At 37.7% G+C, this 17568-nt stretch overlaps 2 protein-coding genes across 4 annotated transcripts; one reads left to right on the top strand and one right to left on the bottom strand.

Moving 5' to 3' along the window:
- Positions 1-5329, bottom strand: selenop (selenoprotein P). Its single transcript, XM_082189102.1, is given in 8 exon segments — positions 1-966; positions 970-984; positions 988-1002; positions 1006-1266; positions 1586-1703; positions 1798-2007; positions 2194-2421; positions 5175-5329. Coding segments are annotated over 7 exon segments (855 nt in total). The 5' UTR covers positions 2397-2421; positions 5175-5329; the 3' UTR covers positions 1-933.
- A 6016-nt stretch (positions 5330-11345) lies between these two features.
- znf131 (zinc finger protein 131) lies at positions 11346-16719 on the top strand. 3 transcript variants are annotated; one of them, XM_082187991.1, is made up of 7 exons: positions 11346-11495; positions 12176-12329; positions 12452-12553; positions 14046-14190; positions 14290-14975; positions 15071-15201; positions 15812-16719. In XM_082187991.1, the coding sequence occupies exons 2-7, from the start codon at positions 12206-12208 to the stop codon at positions 16310-16312; spliced, it is 1689 nt and encodes a 562-aa protein (XP_082044117.1). In that variant the 5' UTR covers positions 11346-11495; positions 12176-12205; the 3' UTR covers positions 16313-16719. The 3 variants fall into 3 exon arrangements, with proteins under 3 accessions (XP_082044117.1, XP_082044115.1, XP_082044116.1); XM_082187989.1 differs by having other exon boundaries at positions 14287-14975; XM_082187990.1 differs by lacking the exon at positions 11346-11495 and adding an exon at positions 11520-11889 and having other exon boundaries at positions 14287-14975.
- Positions 16720-17568: the final 849 nt, after the last annotated feature.

Raw genomic sequence — 17568 nt, 5'->3', positions numbered from 1 at the left:
TGCATTGCAGAGCATATCAATTTTACGACCCGCTTACAACATTTGTGTTAGTAACTAAAATAAAACAGATCATAAAGTGGTCCATTACCTTTAAATGAAGTCTCTCAACAGTGTTTAAAACTCTCATGATCAGAATCTCTCCGCCTACTTTACCACCTCTATCTCCACACAGCTAAACTAAAACATCTTTTTGAATACCAGAATAATGACAAAATAGATTTTAATACCCCAGATTTTCATAGCTTTGATTGGGTATAGCAAAGGTTACAGGATGTTACGTGATCTTTGCCCTCTGCTCTGTATGGCCTAACATCGGACAGGCACCACTAGAGCATAGTTTCTGCACCTGCCTTCATAAATGCCACATAAAGCATATAGAGGTGAAAAGACACTAACATGATGAACCTGACACACTCTCAGAAGAAAACAGACACTGGACCCATTAAAGTCAGATGGTTTTGTTTGTTATATAACAGATTTAACCAGAAAAATTGCAAAAACTAGGTTATTTAGATTGAATTGTTTAGCTTCCATAAGAAGAACCAATTTGCGACTCGTTCAGAATGGGATGCAAAGGTCCAGTGCTGCCACACGCTGAGGTGTAAATACTAGTTGGTAGATAAAACGAGAGCGCTGACCAGCAGTGCCGGGCTCACTGATGTTTCCGTGAAGCTATAAATGATCAGGCAACGGCCCTGTTTACTTCTCTTGTCATACTCAACTAGCGTCCCCTGCTGGTCAGGCTCAGGTTGATTGCGACTGCTCTCATTCAGTGGGGTGGGCGGGACGTCACTGTCAGGTCTCCCTGATGTTGTTGTCCTCCACCTTCAGGCCCTGTCAGTGTCAGGAGGCTGGGAGAGTCTCCTCACAGTGTCAGAGGCCTGCCACGCGGCCACTACCCTCCCCACCAAAGAGCTGTCGTCAGTGTCAGCATCAGCTGGCCACAGGAGAATCTGCCCCCTGCTGTCAGCTGAACTGGACTTTTCACCTAGTGTGCTTGGCTCAAGGTCGTTTCATCACTGGTTGTTTAACGGCTACCTGACCAAAGTCAATCTGCTGACCCACATCAACCTGTTGTTGGCCTTGGTGGTGGTGATGGTGAGGGTGGTGATGGTGGGAGCCACCATGCCTTTCCGCACTACCGTGGTGATGACCGTGATGACTGTGTTCATGATGATCGTGATGATTGTGATGGTGAGGCCGTTCTTCCTCTGCTGGTGTATTCACATCTGTGGATTTCTTGCACTCTTCAAGTTGCAGTGAACTCTGACCAGAGGAAAAGGAAAAAGTTTTTTTTCTTTTTCTCAGCTTTGCCAAGAGCTATTTTGGGTTCCCCAAAGATCCCTTTAGTGAACAATTCTTTAAATAACCATTTTTCTTAGTGTGATTTTAATAATCTGAAGAACCTTTTCCACTATGAATAATTTTTTATTTTTTTTTTGCAATGGAAAGATTCCATAGATATTAAAATTTAAATTGTATCACTTCCATGAAATTTGCATTTATGTATAAAAAAGTTAAATAATAATAAAATAAAAATGATCGTTACATAAACACATTTAACGTTAAATCACTGCTGTTTTACCTCTATGTTGCACTCTCCACAAATACCATCACAATAGGTTTTTCTTATAGCCTCCTCCACATGTGGATGGCTCAGGATGGTATATGGAAGAGACAGATGGTAAGTGAGTCGTCCACACCTGGTAGAAAAGGGTATTTAGTGGTATATTGATAAAGTTATATGGTATAATATGTTCATTGGGTGAATTAAGCTGAATAAGTTGTGAGCTAAACCTGTCATAGACCAAAATGTCATCCTTCTCAGCATTCACGGCCTGCCAGACATCCGGCTGGGTGAGGTCTTGGGCGTAAAGGGTGATATTTAACAGTCTTTCTTCGAGCAAGTGGTGCAGTTTTTGGGACCGTTCATCTCGGTTGTTTACCACCATGTAGGTTATATTTACATAACCTTGGTTCTCCAGCTTCAGGAGCAAGTCATTAAGCCTTGAAGAACATTCAACAAGTTGGATTAGATAAATACACCTTGTGTAAACAGCACAGAGAAAACACCATCAAGAATGTGACTAGATATGGTTTTGAAAAGGTTTCATCAAACTTGTTCTTTTTCAAACATTGCTATTTTTAAATGTTTGTATAGGCTAATCACTGCAATAAAAAGCCTGGACTCACTTTGATGCTTGCTCCAAGCAGAACAGTCAGCTGGCCTGTAGGTAAGCCACCACTGTCACATGTCCTAGAGCGTTCTTCATGGGCTCCTCCTCCCCAGCCTTCCACACAGGAGGAAGTTTACAGCGGGCTCCATCCGTCTCGCTCTCTGCACTGCAGCCCGCCAGGATGCAGAGAGCTAGGGTAAGGCTGAGCGCCTTCCACATGACTCCAAACAGCAAGCCCACTAACCTACACACAAAGATCAACAGTTTATGCCTCACATTCATAAAAAAGAAACAAAAGAAAATATTTTTCTTAAAAGTATAGCAGACATTTCAACTGTAAAATTCAGATACAATTCAAACCTTACAATCAGCAAAAAAAATTTAAGATGCATATTTTATTCTTATATTGTATATTATTGTTATTTTATTATGTTATATTTTATTCATTTTTATATTAAAATGTCATATATACTTACATATAAAAGACGATAACACATTAGGGGGAGAGTGGGGTGAGTTGTGCCAGTTTTTACTCAAAGTGACTTTAAAGTGAGGCCATGACAGTAATGCCTTCAACTTAAGGATGTGCATGTATTTCAGGATGTTGTGCATCCCTGAGAATAATTACTTTGGATCTGAAATAAATAGTTTCAGAAATATAGCTTTTGGGAAAAAAGTGGTCTCATGGCACAACTTGCCCCTGGTGCGGGGTAAGTTGTGCCTTTTGGGGAAATATGTTGGGGTAAATTGTGCCAGTGCTTTCTGAAGTAAAACAGAACATTTTACTGTTATGAACCGTATGCTATATGAAAGCAAGACAAATTCAATACAAAATGACTAATTTAAGGTTTATTTAGATATTGTCACCCTGGAATACCATAGCATGCATTTTTCCTACTATGGTCAATTGCATAGGGATTTTGTATTGAACACAACTCTGGATCACAGTGTCACAGAGACAAGGGGGCGGGCTCATTTTACTCAGACGACCAATCAGTCTCTCAGGATCATTGTGAAGCTATCAAGCTACGCCCTAGCAACCATTTAGAGCACCATAGCAACACAATATATGATATTTGTGAATCATTTCAGGCAAAAAAGGCTTTGGCAATAGATGCCTGTTGACAGAACACTGTCTGTCAATTATGTAACATAAGAATAAAGTTACTAGGCTAATTTCTAAACATCCTATTGTGACTTAGGCCACTTAAAAACTGAATAAAACTTATCTTTATTAACATAGTGCAAACTCAAAACTGAAATCAGTGTTAGCTAAATTAAACACATAGCAGGTAGGCCTAAGTCAAACACTGATGAGGCATGCCCATCTCCTCACTTCTCAAGATTATCCCCTGTGAGTATGTAAGTCTCTAGGTGGTCTGGATCTGGCACAACTTACCCCAGCCCTTTGGCACAAATCACCCCAGACCCACAAGTTTGAATAATTAGCATGATCCAGCAGTTAAGAGCTAACATCATGCTTACTGTATAGACTCATTGTGTAGCCTACTAAAGCACTAAAACATGTGTGAAATGTTTTCAAACTTGTCTATAATTGTCCAGACACTACAATCAAAAAACCTTAATCATAGAAAATGTACTTTGAAAGGGAAAAAACAGTTTTTTGCACTAAAATGTGCTTAACTCTCATGCCATGTATCTTTCTTCTTTGGAGGATGAGTAAAATTGATTGCTTTTCAAAATTATGTGGTCACATGACCAAATTATTCTATGGTTTTCCAGAACAAGGGGTGGAACTACTTCCCCCCTGGCACAAATCACCCCACTCTCCCCCTATATATTTGTATTTATCTATATTTTATTATTTCTTTTATATTTTATTTATTATGTTAAAATGTTACATCAATATACTGATATATAATGTATAATATACTGATACAATACTGATATTTAACTTAGCCTCTTTTGGTCCACACGTAATACAATTTCTGCCCACTCAGCAATTCCTGATCTGATCAAATGTGACCTTGACCACAAAACCAGTCACAAGTCACACGGGTTTATTCGTGGCAATAGCCAACAGTACTTTGTATGGGTCAAAATTATCGATTTTTCTTTTATGCCAAAAATCATTAGGATATTAAGTAAAGATCATGTTCCATGAAGATATTTTGTAAATTTCCTGCCGTAAATACATAAAACATGAATTCAGTGAATGCAGCACAATCGCCAACATAAATGAACAACTTTAAAGACGATTTTCTCAATGTTTTGATTTTTTTGCACCCTCAGATTCCAGATTTTCAATAGTTGTATCTCGGCCACATATTGTCCTATCCAAACAAACCATACATCAGTGGAAATCTTATTTATTCAGCTTTCAGATGATGTTTAAATCTCAATTTCAGAAAATGGACCCATGTGACTGGTTTTGTGATCCAGGGCCACATATATCATATCTGGTTATTAAAGGGATAGTTCACCCAAAAAATTTAAATCTGTCATAATTTAGGCTGTTCACTCTCAAGTTGTTCCAAATCTCTATAAATGTATTTTTTCTGCTGAACACTAAAGAAGATATTTTGAAGAATATGGGTAACCAAACAGTTGATGTTGACCCATTTTATGGAAGTCAATGGGGTCCGTCAAATGTCTGGTTATCCATATTCTTCGAAATATCTTCTTTGTGTGGAAGAATATGAGTGTGAATAAATTGACAACATTTTCATTTGAACTACCCCAGATTTCCTGATTAAAGTCAATGAATGCGAGTTTCGTGCAAGGTCCATAGTCCATCCAGATGCTAAGAACATTGCAAATGTATTACATGTAGTTGTCAGAGCTAAACTAATGTGCACGAACTGGTGCGCAAATAATGCATTAATATATAACTACATTAAAACTTCAAGCATCTAATTTTTAAGCAGATTTGAATAGTTTAAGAAATGCATAAGTAATGCAAACATGTTGTTTTACATAAGAACTAAAAAGAGCAAAAAGAAAAAGATATCTCATAACTGAGGAGTGTACACTTACTTATTTTACTTGAGAGTCTTCAGCAGCGAAGCTTTCTTAGCTGATTCTAGACAAAAACAACCCGCTCCCAAACAGCTCCTCCTATTTATACCCCTCTTGTTTTTCCTGACTAAAAGCAGGGCAAAGGTCCCTCTGTCTCTGTTTCAAAAACGTTAATAGCTCACGTATTCACCCAGGGTTTACACGCATCAGCAAGAATATAAATGTATGCAACCTTCATAATGTGTTTGAAGGGACAAGCCAGAACTTTGAGCTGAAAAAAAGTCCATTGTGATTAGATATTTTATGTCACTGCAAATTCTTTTAATTTTTTTATCAAACTTTTTTATTTCTTCATGTCTCTGTTGTTAAAAGAAGAAGAAGACGAAAAACACACAAAGTTAACTTTTGTTTTTTGCTAAAAATGTCCAGAGAGGAAACAGTTAAAGAACTGCATTCCAGACTTCTGTTTTCCCTAATACAGAAAGAGGGGGCTGGGTGCGACACTGAAAAGAAAATACAACCAACTGAGTATCAGAGGACTGTGGACAGCGTGATTTTTAAAGCATTCATTTGGAGAGAATCAATGATCAATGCGGATTTATTTGCATGGTTCTCTTAACATCCTGTTTGTGCAGCAGTGCACAGCTGGGTTAGTGTCAGCACTTTTCCTGCTGAGATGAAACTTTGAAACGTCCTGTCTCTTTGCTGATCTTTGATAAACAACATGCAGCAGAAATTATGTAAGACAGGAGAAACAATGATAAAACACATTTACTTGGAAAAACTTACACATTCAAAATCTCTTACACATTCAAAATCTGTTTCAAACATTCGAAGAAAGTCTCAGGTTGACATTGTCTGTGATCCTTGTGTCTGGACCGGTTTATAATCAATTTCATGTAGTTAATCTTCATTATCAGGTCTCATGATTTGGAGGACAGTTTGACCGTGATGCACTTTAGATGCAGTTAACACAGATTTACTGATTACTGACAGTTAATAGTTAACTTGAATAAAGTATTATGAAATAATTTAATAAGATGAACTGATTCTCAGACAACAATATAAGTCAATTCTTAATAAAGAAAAAAAAAACAAGCCAATGGATAGTGCGACAACTGAACATTAAATATTAGGCATCTTCAGAAATTGTCTGATCTATTTGATTTTAGGTATGTAGGGGAATTACAGTTAAGCCACATGAAGAGACCATTATGCTCTATGAAGACAGGAGTCAACGTTGAAGTTCAATGAGTTGACAGAGAGTTTACTGAAGACAAAGTTCTCCCCACTTCCAAAGGCCATATAAAATGAGTAAGAGGATCCAGCCTCAAACTTAAGATACAGAAACAATACTTAGTCAAATGGACAATCAGTTGATTTCATTTCTACAGGTTTTGATAGGTTAAGATAACTTTAGCAACATCTGAACATGGTCTTCTGTTCTTTAAGCAAATTAAGTTATTCCAAGACATTATCTTTTGACACTATTATACATAAACAACTTTGGGAAGGGTCATAGGGAAGTCATATCTTTGCTTGGTTCATATTTGAAAGTGGAAATGAAGCCGTCAGTCAAGTTAACATTATTTAGTAAATGGATTTCCACTCTAATCATAAATTATATAACAAGCATGTTAAACCATTTAAAAATACACTATGTTTTGTTAAAACTTTTGTTGTGAAGGGGGTGGATTGGAATCCACTGCTGCTTCAGCCTATGTAATGAGTGATTATAATCAAGGTATTAATCATTATTTTTCCTTCTAAATATCACATGAGTTGAATGACTTCTCTAAGCTTGTGAGATTTTACTTTATTATAGAAGTTACCAGTGTGATCACTGAAATGTTCTTTTCATATATTCTCTAATGTCTGTATTTGATATGAATGCAGTAACAGTGCTTGCTCATTTAGCCCGGCTTCCAGGAATGAAATATGTAAAGATGTTTTGTTTGAGAAAGGTCTTCAACATGTGTCAATAAATACATCATCATTTTTCTAGGGTACTCTGACAACTATGGTAACAGGGGTCAATGAAGTCTATAGTTTAAGGGACCATCTCTTTGTTAAAACCTTACTTTCCAGTTAGACTAAAGTGTAGTTCTCCTTGAGAGAAAGAACGCATTATCTTGATGTTTTGAGACGACTCTCCTGTTTATAATTAGAGCCTGGCCAAATCAAACCTTGGAAAAGTTATGTGTCGGTGTGTGTGTTAGTCTTCTTGGTTGCAGGTTAAGGAACCACTGGCATTATTGGAGATTGACTGAGTTGGTGTTCTGGACATGCTGGCACCCAGCAACCCAAATCTGAGAACTGGAAGGTCACGACGTGCCTAACTTCAGGGTCCAAGTGTCAGCGGCATAATCGATGGAGATATACTTCAATCTATCTGTATATGTGTGGAAAATTACTTTGTTAATCTATTTCTTAGCCAATCAGAAACTGCAACTTGAAGCAAGGATGTAGCTTAGACCTTGGTGAAGGGTATAACTGCTGTGATCTTTGTAACTGTAAGCGGGGCGGCCAACAAACTCCTGTGTGAGTCTTGTAGCTGACTTCTGCTGATGAAACTGCAAACTATCTTCAGTAAAACTTTTCTTCAATTTATTATAATTCTGACTCCGGGTCTTCTTTCAAACATCTGGTCCTTGGGTCCTAAACTGTTAGCCCCATAACAGTAGCAAGGGTGCTGCCATAATTGCAGTACAACCTGTGCTAGAACCTTTTTTTTTCTTTTCTTTTAAATGTTTTTTGTTGAAATCAATTTACTAAATAATGTTACATTGAATTAATTTCCATAGATATGAATTAAGATTATGCTGTATTTAATTTTACAGTTTTTTTTTTTTTGCTTCCAGCAATCAAAGCTAAAGGTTCTTGCTAGACCTTTTACGTTAAAAATGATCAGTTTTAATGTCATATGCTTAAGAAACCCACTCTAAATCGAACACTTTTAAAAAATTACAGTCCGGTCTCCCTTCTTCCATTTATTGCAAAAACACTTCTGTTTAACCAAATATCTGCCTTTCTCACAGAACAACCTCCTGGACAACAACCAGTCTGGTTTCAAAAGCAGCCACTCAACTGAGACTGCCCTGCTCTCGGTTATTGAAGCTCTGAGACTGGCAAGAGCAGCTTCCAAAATCCTCAGTACTCATCCTGCTGGATCTGTCTGCTGCTTTTGACACAGTTAACCACCAGATCCTCCTGTCAACCCTCATGACGAAGGGCATCTCAGCAACCGCACTCCAAAGTCTTACCTCTCAGCTAGGTCCTTCAGGGTGTCGTGGAGGGGTGAGGTGTCTAAGTCGCAACATCTAGCTACGGGGGTACCTCAGGGCTCAGTGCTTGGACCACTTCTCTTCTCCATCTCCATGTCATCATTAGGATCTGTCATTCAGAAACATGTTTTTTCCAATCACTGCTACACTGAAGACATACAACTCATTCCAGCCAGATGATCTGACAGTAGTTGCTCGCATCTCGGCCTGCCTGACAGACATTTCTTGCTGGATGAAGGACCACCAACTTCAACTCAACTTTGCGAAGACAGAACTGTTTGTGGTCTCAGCCAGCCCAACACTTCATCATAACTTCTCCATTCAGCTATGGTTCGTCAGCCATAACTACATCCAGGACAGCCAGGATCCTTGGAGTTGAGATTGATGATCAGTTAATCTTCACAGACCACATTGCTAGAACTGCCCGGTCCTGCAGTTTTGCCTTATACAACATTAAGAGGATCAGGCCCTTCCTATCGAAGCATGCTACACAACTCCTTGTCCAAGCTCTGATTCTATCCAGACTGGACTATTGTAATGCTCTCTTGGCAGGCCTTCCAGCATGCACTGCCAAACCTCTGCATCTGATCCAGAATGCTGCAGCAAGAGTGGTCTTTAACAAGCTGAAAAGAGCGCACGTCACACCTCTCCTCAAACTTGCTTTGGTTGCCAATTGCCGCTCGCATCAAATTCAAGGCACTGATGTTTACTTATGCAGAACAACCACTGGCTCTGCACCCCATACCTAAACTCATTACTTAAGACGTATGTGCACTCCAGAACCTTGACCTTTACCTTGACAGTTCCCTGCTGGTGGAATGACCTGCCTCAACCCGAGCTGCTGCGTCTTTAGCCGCTTTCAAGAAATGGCTCAACACTTGACCCATTAATACTAACACTTATTCTATATATCTAGAAAAAAAAAAAAACTGTGCTACGTGAACTGTGCTAGACTAACTGGGACTGGTCACAGCACTTGCATTGCTTCCAGATTGTTAGTTTGATTGCTTTCCTCATTTGTAAGTCACTTTGGATAAAGGCGTCTGCTAAATGATTAAATGTAAAAAGATTTTTTTTCCAATGCATATATTTCACTGAATTATTGATTGACAGACAAAACTCTCCACTGCCCTCCTGAGGCACGCTTGAGATAACACCTGTAATATATGATATTATAGGTGTTATCTCAAGCGTGCCTCAGGAGGGCAGTGGAGAGCTTTGTATGTCAATCAATAATTCAGTGTAATATATGCATTGGAAAAATCTCTCACAAATTACATTACAATATATAGCAACAATTAATTTTCAACAATTAACTGATCAGAATTAATATTTTCATTTAAATAAATTCTGATTTATTTCTAGTAATTTGTGTATTTTTATTATTATAATTATTTGTGTTTTTAAACAGAAGCTACTATATTGGATGACAATCACACTCCAAAAAAGTGCCTATTTGTGATAAGGTTTCACTGCTAAATAAGAAGGGATATTTCTCCATTATTAATATGTGTTTCATGGCATAAGTAAAGTCTATACTTTAGCCATGGCATTGAATGTTGCCAGCATAGCAAAAAAAAAAAAAAAAAAAAAAAAAATATATATATATATACAGGTATATTTAGGTTAAATCAAGATACATTTACATGAGATGCAAATGTAAACTAAAGTCTTGAAAAATTGAACAAAACGAAATTAGTTTGCTTAAAACAAATATCTATGAAAACGTCCCTTTGAATTAAGTAGCCTAGATTTTTCTGAGATATTTCTAAAAAATAATTCAGATATTTGTTCTTGTTTTAATAAACTCATTTCATTTTGATCAGTTTCACAGAAAGAAAGAAAAAGATTTAAAATTTGATGTCATTTATCAATCTTGATTTAAGAATCTGTAGACATTTTTAATGTGATTTATAAATCTTAATTTAGGAATCTGTAAACATATGCACTGGAAAACCAGACAAAAATTCTGTGGAAAAACTATTCTAGTGGTTGGAAGCAGAGATATTCAAGCTTTTAATTTTGGTCAAATTAATTAAAATATTATATATTTTAGAAGTTGTATATTCAAACTCTGAATCGATGCTAACATAACTCATTGTGTTTCTCCCTAGACAGTTACATTTAGAGAACACAGTGAGTGACGTATTGTGCTCCCTTCAATTTTTCTCTACTTAGTCTAGTCTAAAATATACCTTCATAAAACCTGCAGATCTGGTCTTGGTTGTTCCCTGTATTGTGTTGTAGCCTACAATTATCAATAAATAAATAGGCCTACATAAAATCTTATGCTGAAAGAGTAGCCTATGTACAAGGCTTTGATTGGCTTTCGTATAATGCTTGTTTGTAAAATGTAAATATAGACCAATAATATATCTCTCACTAATAGAAACGAGCTCCTTAAAATCACTAACACTTCCTCAAAAATAATTGGTCTTCCCACACCCAGCTTGTCAGCTCTCATTGACACAGCTAACATTACAATTCGTAGAGCAAACACCATTATACAAAATCCCAGCCACCCTCTTAACTCATGTTTTACCCTTCTTCCCTCAGGCCGCAGATAGACAGCTAACGTTACCCCATAAAAAAATCAAGGCTAGGGAAAAGTTTTGTACTCTCAGCTATAAGAGTATTGAATTCACAGAATGCCTAATTTATTTACTGTAAAAGTTTTTATTTATTTATTTATTTTTGCAATTATTTCTATTATGTGTACAAAATTCTGCGTGGTATGTGCATGTTATGCGTGTTGAATGTTGCTCCTGGTACAGTCTGTGAAAACAAATTAAGAATGGACAATAAATAATGAATCTGAATCTTATTGACCTTTTCCATACTTGAATATAACGGGTCGTAGTTGGGCACCGTTGCTTTGGTAACCGCCACCTATCAGCCTCGCGCGATAAAACTCATCCGCAAGGGCTTATGGGAACTCGAGGCCAGAGTAGAACGACCGCCCTTTTTCGACGAGCGGAGGAAAAACAGCACATTGATCGCTTCAGGCCTCCAACGCGTATAAACAACCGCAATAAGCATCAGAGCGTCACCCGGGGTAAGTTCTCCGGAGCGTTAGACGCCCGGCGTCACTCATTATTTAGGCGAAAGGGAATTTGTCTGATTAAAATAGCATTTTAATGCGCGATTTGATGACGTAACGACAATGGTCCAGAAAACAAATGGCGAATGCGTTAGCAGCCACAGGCCCAGCGTGCGAGGAACATGAAGCTGACCTGCACACAGTGCTTCTTTTTCCGTTTGTAGATTTCTGTAGGATCTCTATACGGTTGGGCTTTTGAAGTACGTGGCTTTTATAGCAGTAAAACCGCTGGGTGTAAAGCTGCCAGTCTTGCGTAGAGAAGCTCCCTGTAGAAATGCGCGCTTATTCGGCATGCTGCTTAGATATGCCCGCTAATCTATGGATCTGTTGGCATAGGGGCCATTACAAAGTATGTGCTTAATTTATCTAAACGCATTATCTGTGTTGAATGAAACAATTATGTTAAAGATTGCAGATAAATAGCCTTGCATTAAAAATGCTTTGACATTTAACAGTTTAATCTTGTAGGCAACATTTAAAAAAAAAAATTATTGTAACTGCTTTTTGTTACCAAGAGGTCACATGTATCTTCATTTCTTTATTATTATTATTATTATTATTATTATTATTATAACATAAATACTATACATAAATAATTTTCTCATTCCATCATGTTTTTTCCTCCTTCTTCATAGTACTTGCATGCGCAGGGCAAGGGCTGAACCATGTCAGTTGATGGAGATGTTGACTATGGGCATGAGTTTCCAGCCCATTATAAAGTGATGCTTGACAAACTGAATGAGCAGCGTCAGCTGGATCAGTTCACAGACATCACTCTCATTGTGGATGGTAAGGTTTCCAGTCTCTGCTTCTCTTAACCTAATGCCTTTCTGAATTATGCTAAATGTTATACAGTCAAATTAAAAGTTGCACATATTCGGTGGTGCTGATGATTTCTGGTTATTTAACAGGACATCAGTTTAGGGCCCACAAAGCTGTTTTGGCTGCATGCAGTCAGTTTTTCCACAAATTCTTCCAGGACTTCACTCAAGAGCCTCTAGTGGAGATTGAAGGTACCTAACAATACATACAATTGTATGTAACCAAAAATGGTTATATATTATTGCCATAATGAAGAGTATAGTATTACCTTTTGCCTATTTTTCCTGGATAATGGCAGTTTTAATCAGCAAAGCGGTCTAAACTGGAAGTGCCTTTCTGCAACACAGTATAGTTTTCTGCTTGTTGGCAGAATTTTTTTAATTGAAGACAGATATACTTCAGTAGAGGTCTTCTTGGGTCCTAAGAGCTGCCTCGAATCAATTCTTACCCAATTTTTTTAAAAGAAAAACCAGAGTCTGACCCAGGACTAGAGATGCACTGGTCGACCGGCCATAAAGATGAACTGGCTGGTTTTTTTCCAAACACACGTTTTTTAAGTTTAATTTTGATAATTTCCCAAAATGTCATTTGTTGACAAATAAGAAACACCATGGGAGGTGTAGTTTTAAAAGTATGCCTGTCTTCCTACCTTATTTGTTGATATAATTCATTTTCTTCATAACGTTTATATTAGCTACAGTACATTTTAATGTTTTAGGAAATGTATATTTTTGGTAATATTAATAAATTAACACGCCAATAGCTGCTCTCAATCTCTCGAATGGAGTGCACTGCATGCACCAGTATCCAGGAGGTTTTGATCATTTACACACAGAAGCACAAAATCAGTCCCAGTGTTGGGAGTTTTTTGTAAATAATTTTTCTAAATTGATGGGACAAGATTGTTCATACCTGTTGCTGAATAGGCCATTCTAGGATGACACAAATTGTTCAATTTTAAGAGAATATTCCCCAACATGATAATTTGTCAAAATCCTTTATCCTTATCCATGTTCTGTTAGATTGTGCTGGTTTTAATACCTTGAGGAACCTTTTTTTTTTTTTATTCAGTTAACATTTTGGAAGGTTTTTTTTTTTACTTTACAAACCATATATATATATGTATATGTATGTATTATTATTATTATATATTTTTTATATTTTTTGAGTTTTAGCAAACATTTATTTTAAAAACCGATATAGTTTACTATCCATGGCATTTTTTCTTGCCATGGAAATAGCCACAGAAGCTGGGATGTTGGCATGGTGTTAAAAAATAAACAGATAAATACATAGAAGCACAGATTGACTGAGAAGAACGGGGATATTAACATTATCACATATTTATTTTTTTATTAAAAACATTTTTTTATATATATTTTGTTAAATGCCCAAAACAAACAATGGAAAGTGGGCATATTTTAAAAGATTTTCAGATATTCTTGGGACCATTGTGTAAAAGCACAATTTGTTTTACCAGAAACCAGAGGCTACTAATATCAGACCTGAATCCGCTCAGGTTGGACCTCATGTTTTTGGTTCCAACAAGTGGACTAGTTGACAAAACGCACATTTCTGCCGTTACGTACCCCCAGCCCCGATAGTGAAAATCAAAAAATTACTCCAGAATGTTATATGCTCAAATAATAAACATTACTTCAATATTTCTGTTGTAATGAACAGGTGTTGGCAACATTGCCTTCCGCCACCTAATGGAGTTCACTTATACGGCTACATTAGCTGTGGATGGTGAGGAAGAAGTCAGTGATGTCTGGAGAGCAGCAGAGTACCTTCAAATGCAGGAGGCAATTAAAGCCTTGAACAACAGGTTACTCACCTATTCTACTTCTAAAAAAAAAAAATCTTGTGCTTGATTTGATCTTGTAGTTGATTATTAAACTATTAGTTTTCTTCTCCCACCTAGAAGGAATGGTACCACCTCATTAAACCCCTCCCAGGCCTTGGCTGGAAAAAGCAAGGCTAAGAAGAGGAAGATCGCAGAGACCTTCAATGTGATCACTGAGACTCTTCCTTCAGTGGAGACTGAATCTGTTGAAATCGAGGTGGAGGTTGATGAGGAACATATCGAGGTGGAGGAAAGCGGTCTGGTGGAGGTAGTGGATGCTGCCAGGAGTTCCACCGAACCGTCTTCGGATGACTCCGCGTTGGCTTTGCTGGCTGATATCACTAGCAAGTACCAACAGGAAGAGCAGACACTCCATGTGATGAAAAAGGAGGATGAGACAGTAGTCGTGCCGGAAGAGACTGTGATTGCCTCCAAGACGCTGGAGAATATTGAAGTGGTGGAGGTCCAGATCTCTCAGCTGGACAACCTTTTCCGTTGTGACAAGTGTGACCGCTGCTTCAAACTCTACTACCACCTCAAACAGCACATGAAGACTCACACCGCTACCCCGGATAGGGGCTTTGTCTGCAGGCACTGCGGCAAAGTATATGCTCGGGAAGGAGCTCTTAAACAGCACCTGAATAATTCTCATTTTGATGCAGAGGAACAGTCCCGACGGCAGAAAAAGAAAGTGCATGTTTGCGAGTACTGTGAAAAGCAGTTCGATCATTTTGGACATTTCAAAGAGCATTTAAGGAAGCACACAGGTGTGTGAGTGAGCTATTATGAGGTTAAATGTATCTTTATAAATGTATTCAAGTTTAATATCTAATCAGTTTTTCACTTATCCATATATGTGTAGGTGAGAAACCCTTTGAGTGTCCAGAATGCCATGAACGTTTTGCCAGGAACAGTACGCTGAAGTGCCACATGTCAGCGTGTCAAAATGGCTCTGGAGCCAAAAAAGGGCGAAAGAAGCTCTATGAATGCCAGGTTGGTTTTTACCAATAACATATTGTCCAAATATGTATTTTAATATACCAACCTTTCTGAAAAACTCACTTATGATAAAAATTGCAATTTATGATTTTAACTCCGGGTTTGCTGTCCTTGTACTGTAAAATGTGTAATATTACACTATAAAATATAAGAAAATATAATTTTGTTGAGAGTACAACTGTAAAATCACAAGGCTAATATTTATGGTTGTCTTAACATCTTCAGTTTTGAATGTCAAAGCATCATTTTGAAAGAAAAACGCAGGTTATTAAATCGTATCTATTGTTGACAACTGATTTATAAGCGCTTATTACAAGTTTGGGGAGATAGTTTGTGCGTGTTGCCTTCCCAAATGCACATTATAAGTGACCAAAACTCACAGAACATGGCGAGATCAGTTTGTGTCGACTGTAGAGCAGCATTTATTGTGATCTGAGCCTCTATCAGACACTAAAAACACCAGAGCAAGAGCTGTTAGCGTGCAAGAGCTGTTCAGTGCTTCACTCAGAAATGCGATGTATGCATTTTATATAATGGATGCATTATTTTCATGAAGCCCTATTCACTTATATTTCTATTCACTCATCTTTTTTTCACACCTCAGGTTTGTAGCAGTGTTTTCAATAGTTGGGAGCAGTTCAAGGACCATTTGGTGACCCACACGGGTGAGAAACCCAATCATTGCACCCTCTGCGATCAGTGGTTCACACAACCCAGAGACCTCCATACTCATCTGCAAGAACACCACGACTTACAGGAAAAGGTTATCGTCACCGAGGAAGTCATGATTTCAGACCCAACCACAGTCTTGACTATGGCAGAGGTTGTGGAGGGAGAGGAGGGGGTTATACTGGAGGGTGGCATACGGGTGGAGCATGTTACTGTGGAGCCGGTGGATGTTGTTGCTGTTGAGGAGACTCTAGTGGCGGAGGAAGAGACGCCTCAGACGGAAGAGACAGTGGTTTTACAAGTAGACGGTGAGAGATTGAAAGAGCAAGCAATGGACATCCAAATAGCACAGGTGACTGTTACAGTACCAGCAGACTGTGACGTTAAACAAGAGGACGTGGACTGTTCGAAAGAAGAAAAGATTGCAAATGTATGAAAGGCTTCTGCTGTGCATGGACACTTTCAGAATGAAATGGGGAGATTAACCAGGCCTTTTCTCCTTTCCCACCCCTTAAATTATACAGTAATGCTCATTCTAGTGTCATCCAACCAAGCTGGATCACCTGCTTAATTTCTTTCAGCTATGCGTATCAATTCTCTGAAAGCAGTGTCTCTATAAATCTGATCACAGGTTCAGTCATGTTTTTAATGTATGTTGTGGATAAGAATAGTTAGAGATGTAATTGATTTCGAGAATAATGCACGTCGCCAAGACTGTTTCTGGGGTGGAAGAAATGTTTTTTTGTTTTTGGATGTATGTTTATAGTGTGTGTAAGAAGCTTATTTTCATAAAATAAAAAAAAAGTGCAAAATGTGTTCCCAAATAATCCAGAGAAACATAAATGCAGTCCTGGCTTGTTTCTAATTTTTTCTTTCAATGCTGAATTACAGTGATCATGCAGATGCTAGAGGAGAGAGAAATCTGAATGTCTGCAACCTTGTGAAATGTTTGTCACAGATTGAAACCCTGAGCCTATTTTGAGTAGTTGCATTATGAATTGGGACATGAAGCAACTCTTTACTGTTGAAGCAGACATGTGTTAAAGGTCTTTTCAAACGGAGGTGCGTTGGCCGCCAGGGAACCTCAAGATAGGTGGCTTTCAACCAGGGGGGTCATCAGCAAACTTCTAAGAGGGCTGCATGAAGATGCAAATAAGAAGAAAATAAGAAAACCAATTTTTTTATTATTTGAACAGTGTGTTGGATAGTGGGGACTGGGAGCCTAAAAAATATGATTATTACAAAATGTACTTTTAGTAAATTGAATGCATCAATTTTATTCTTTTTTATATTCTTACAAAAGCCAACATGGAAGCATTTTGTTTTATCTCAAAACGTGTTTTTCTCACATAGTTTAAATTGTTATTCATAAATAAATTATAAAATATATAGCTGTCTTTATATTCTGAAAGGGGATGGTTATATTTACTTGCAAGTGGGATGAAACCATTTGGATACCACTGGTTTATAGGATCACCATTAGTAATATTCAATTGATACTTTATTAAAGTTGATTAGGATAGTGCCACATTACACTAAAAGGTAAGTGACTGTTTTTGTTGTTGTTTTTTAGAAAACTATAGCCGTCCATATATAACTATTTTTACATATTGTATATTTTTAGCCAATTTCAAAAGACCCACATTTTTTAGTCTGTCTAAGAAATGTCCTAATAGCCTATTGGTTTGAGAC

The sequence above is a fragment of the Leuciscus leuciscus genome (genome assembly GCF_965113295.1).
Source record: "Leuciscus leuciscus genome assembly, chromosome: 13".
NCBI lineage: Eukaryota > Metazoa > Chordata > Actinopteri > Cypriniformes > Leuciscidae > Leuciscus > Leuciscus leuciscus.
The sequence above is the reverse complement of the archived record's forward strand: the minus strand, read 5'-3'. Positions and strand labels throughout refer to the sequence as shown.

What these genes read in the sequence shown, in the direction of transcription:
- znf131 (XM_082187989.1), top strand. Translation starts at nt 12,206, where the DNA reads ATGTCAGTTGATGGAGATGTTGACTATGGGCATGAGTTTCCAGCCCAT. An exon ending in GCCTCTAGTGGAGATTGAAG is followed by an intron (nt 12,554 to 14,045) that starts GTACCTAACAAT and finishes TGTAATGAACAG; the next exon opens with GTGTTGGCAACATTGCCTTC. An exon ending in ATTAAAGCCTTGAACAACAG is followed by an intron (nt 14,191 to 14,286) that starts GTTACTCACCTA and finishes TCTCCCACCTAG; the next exon opens with AAGGAATGGTACCACCTCAT.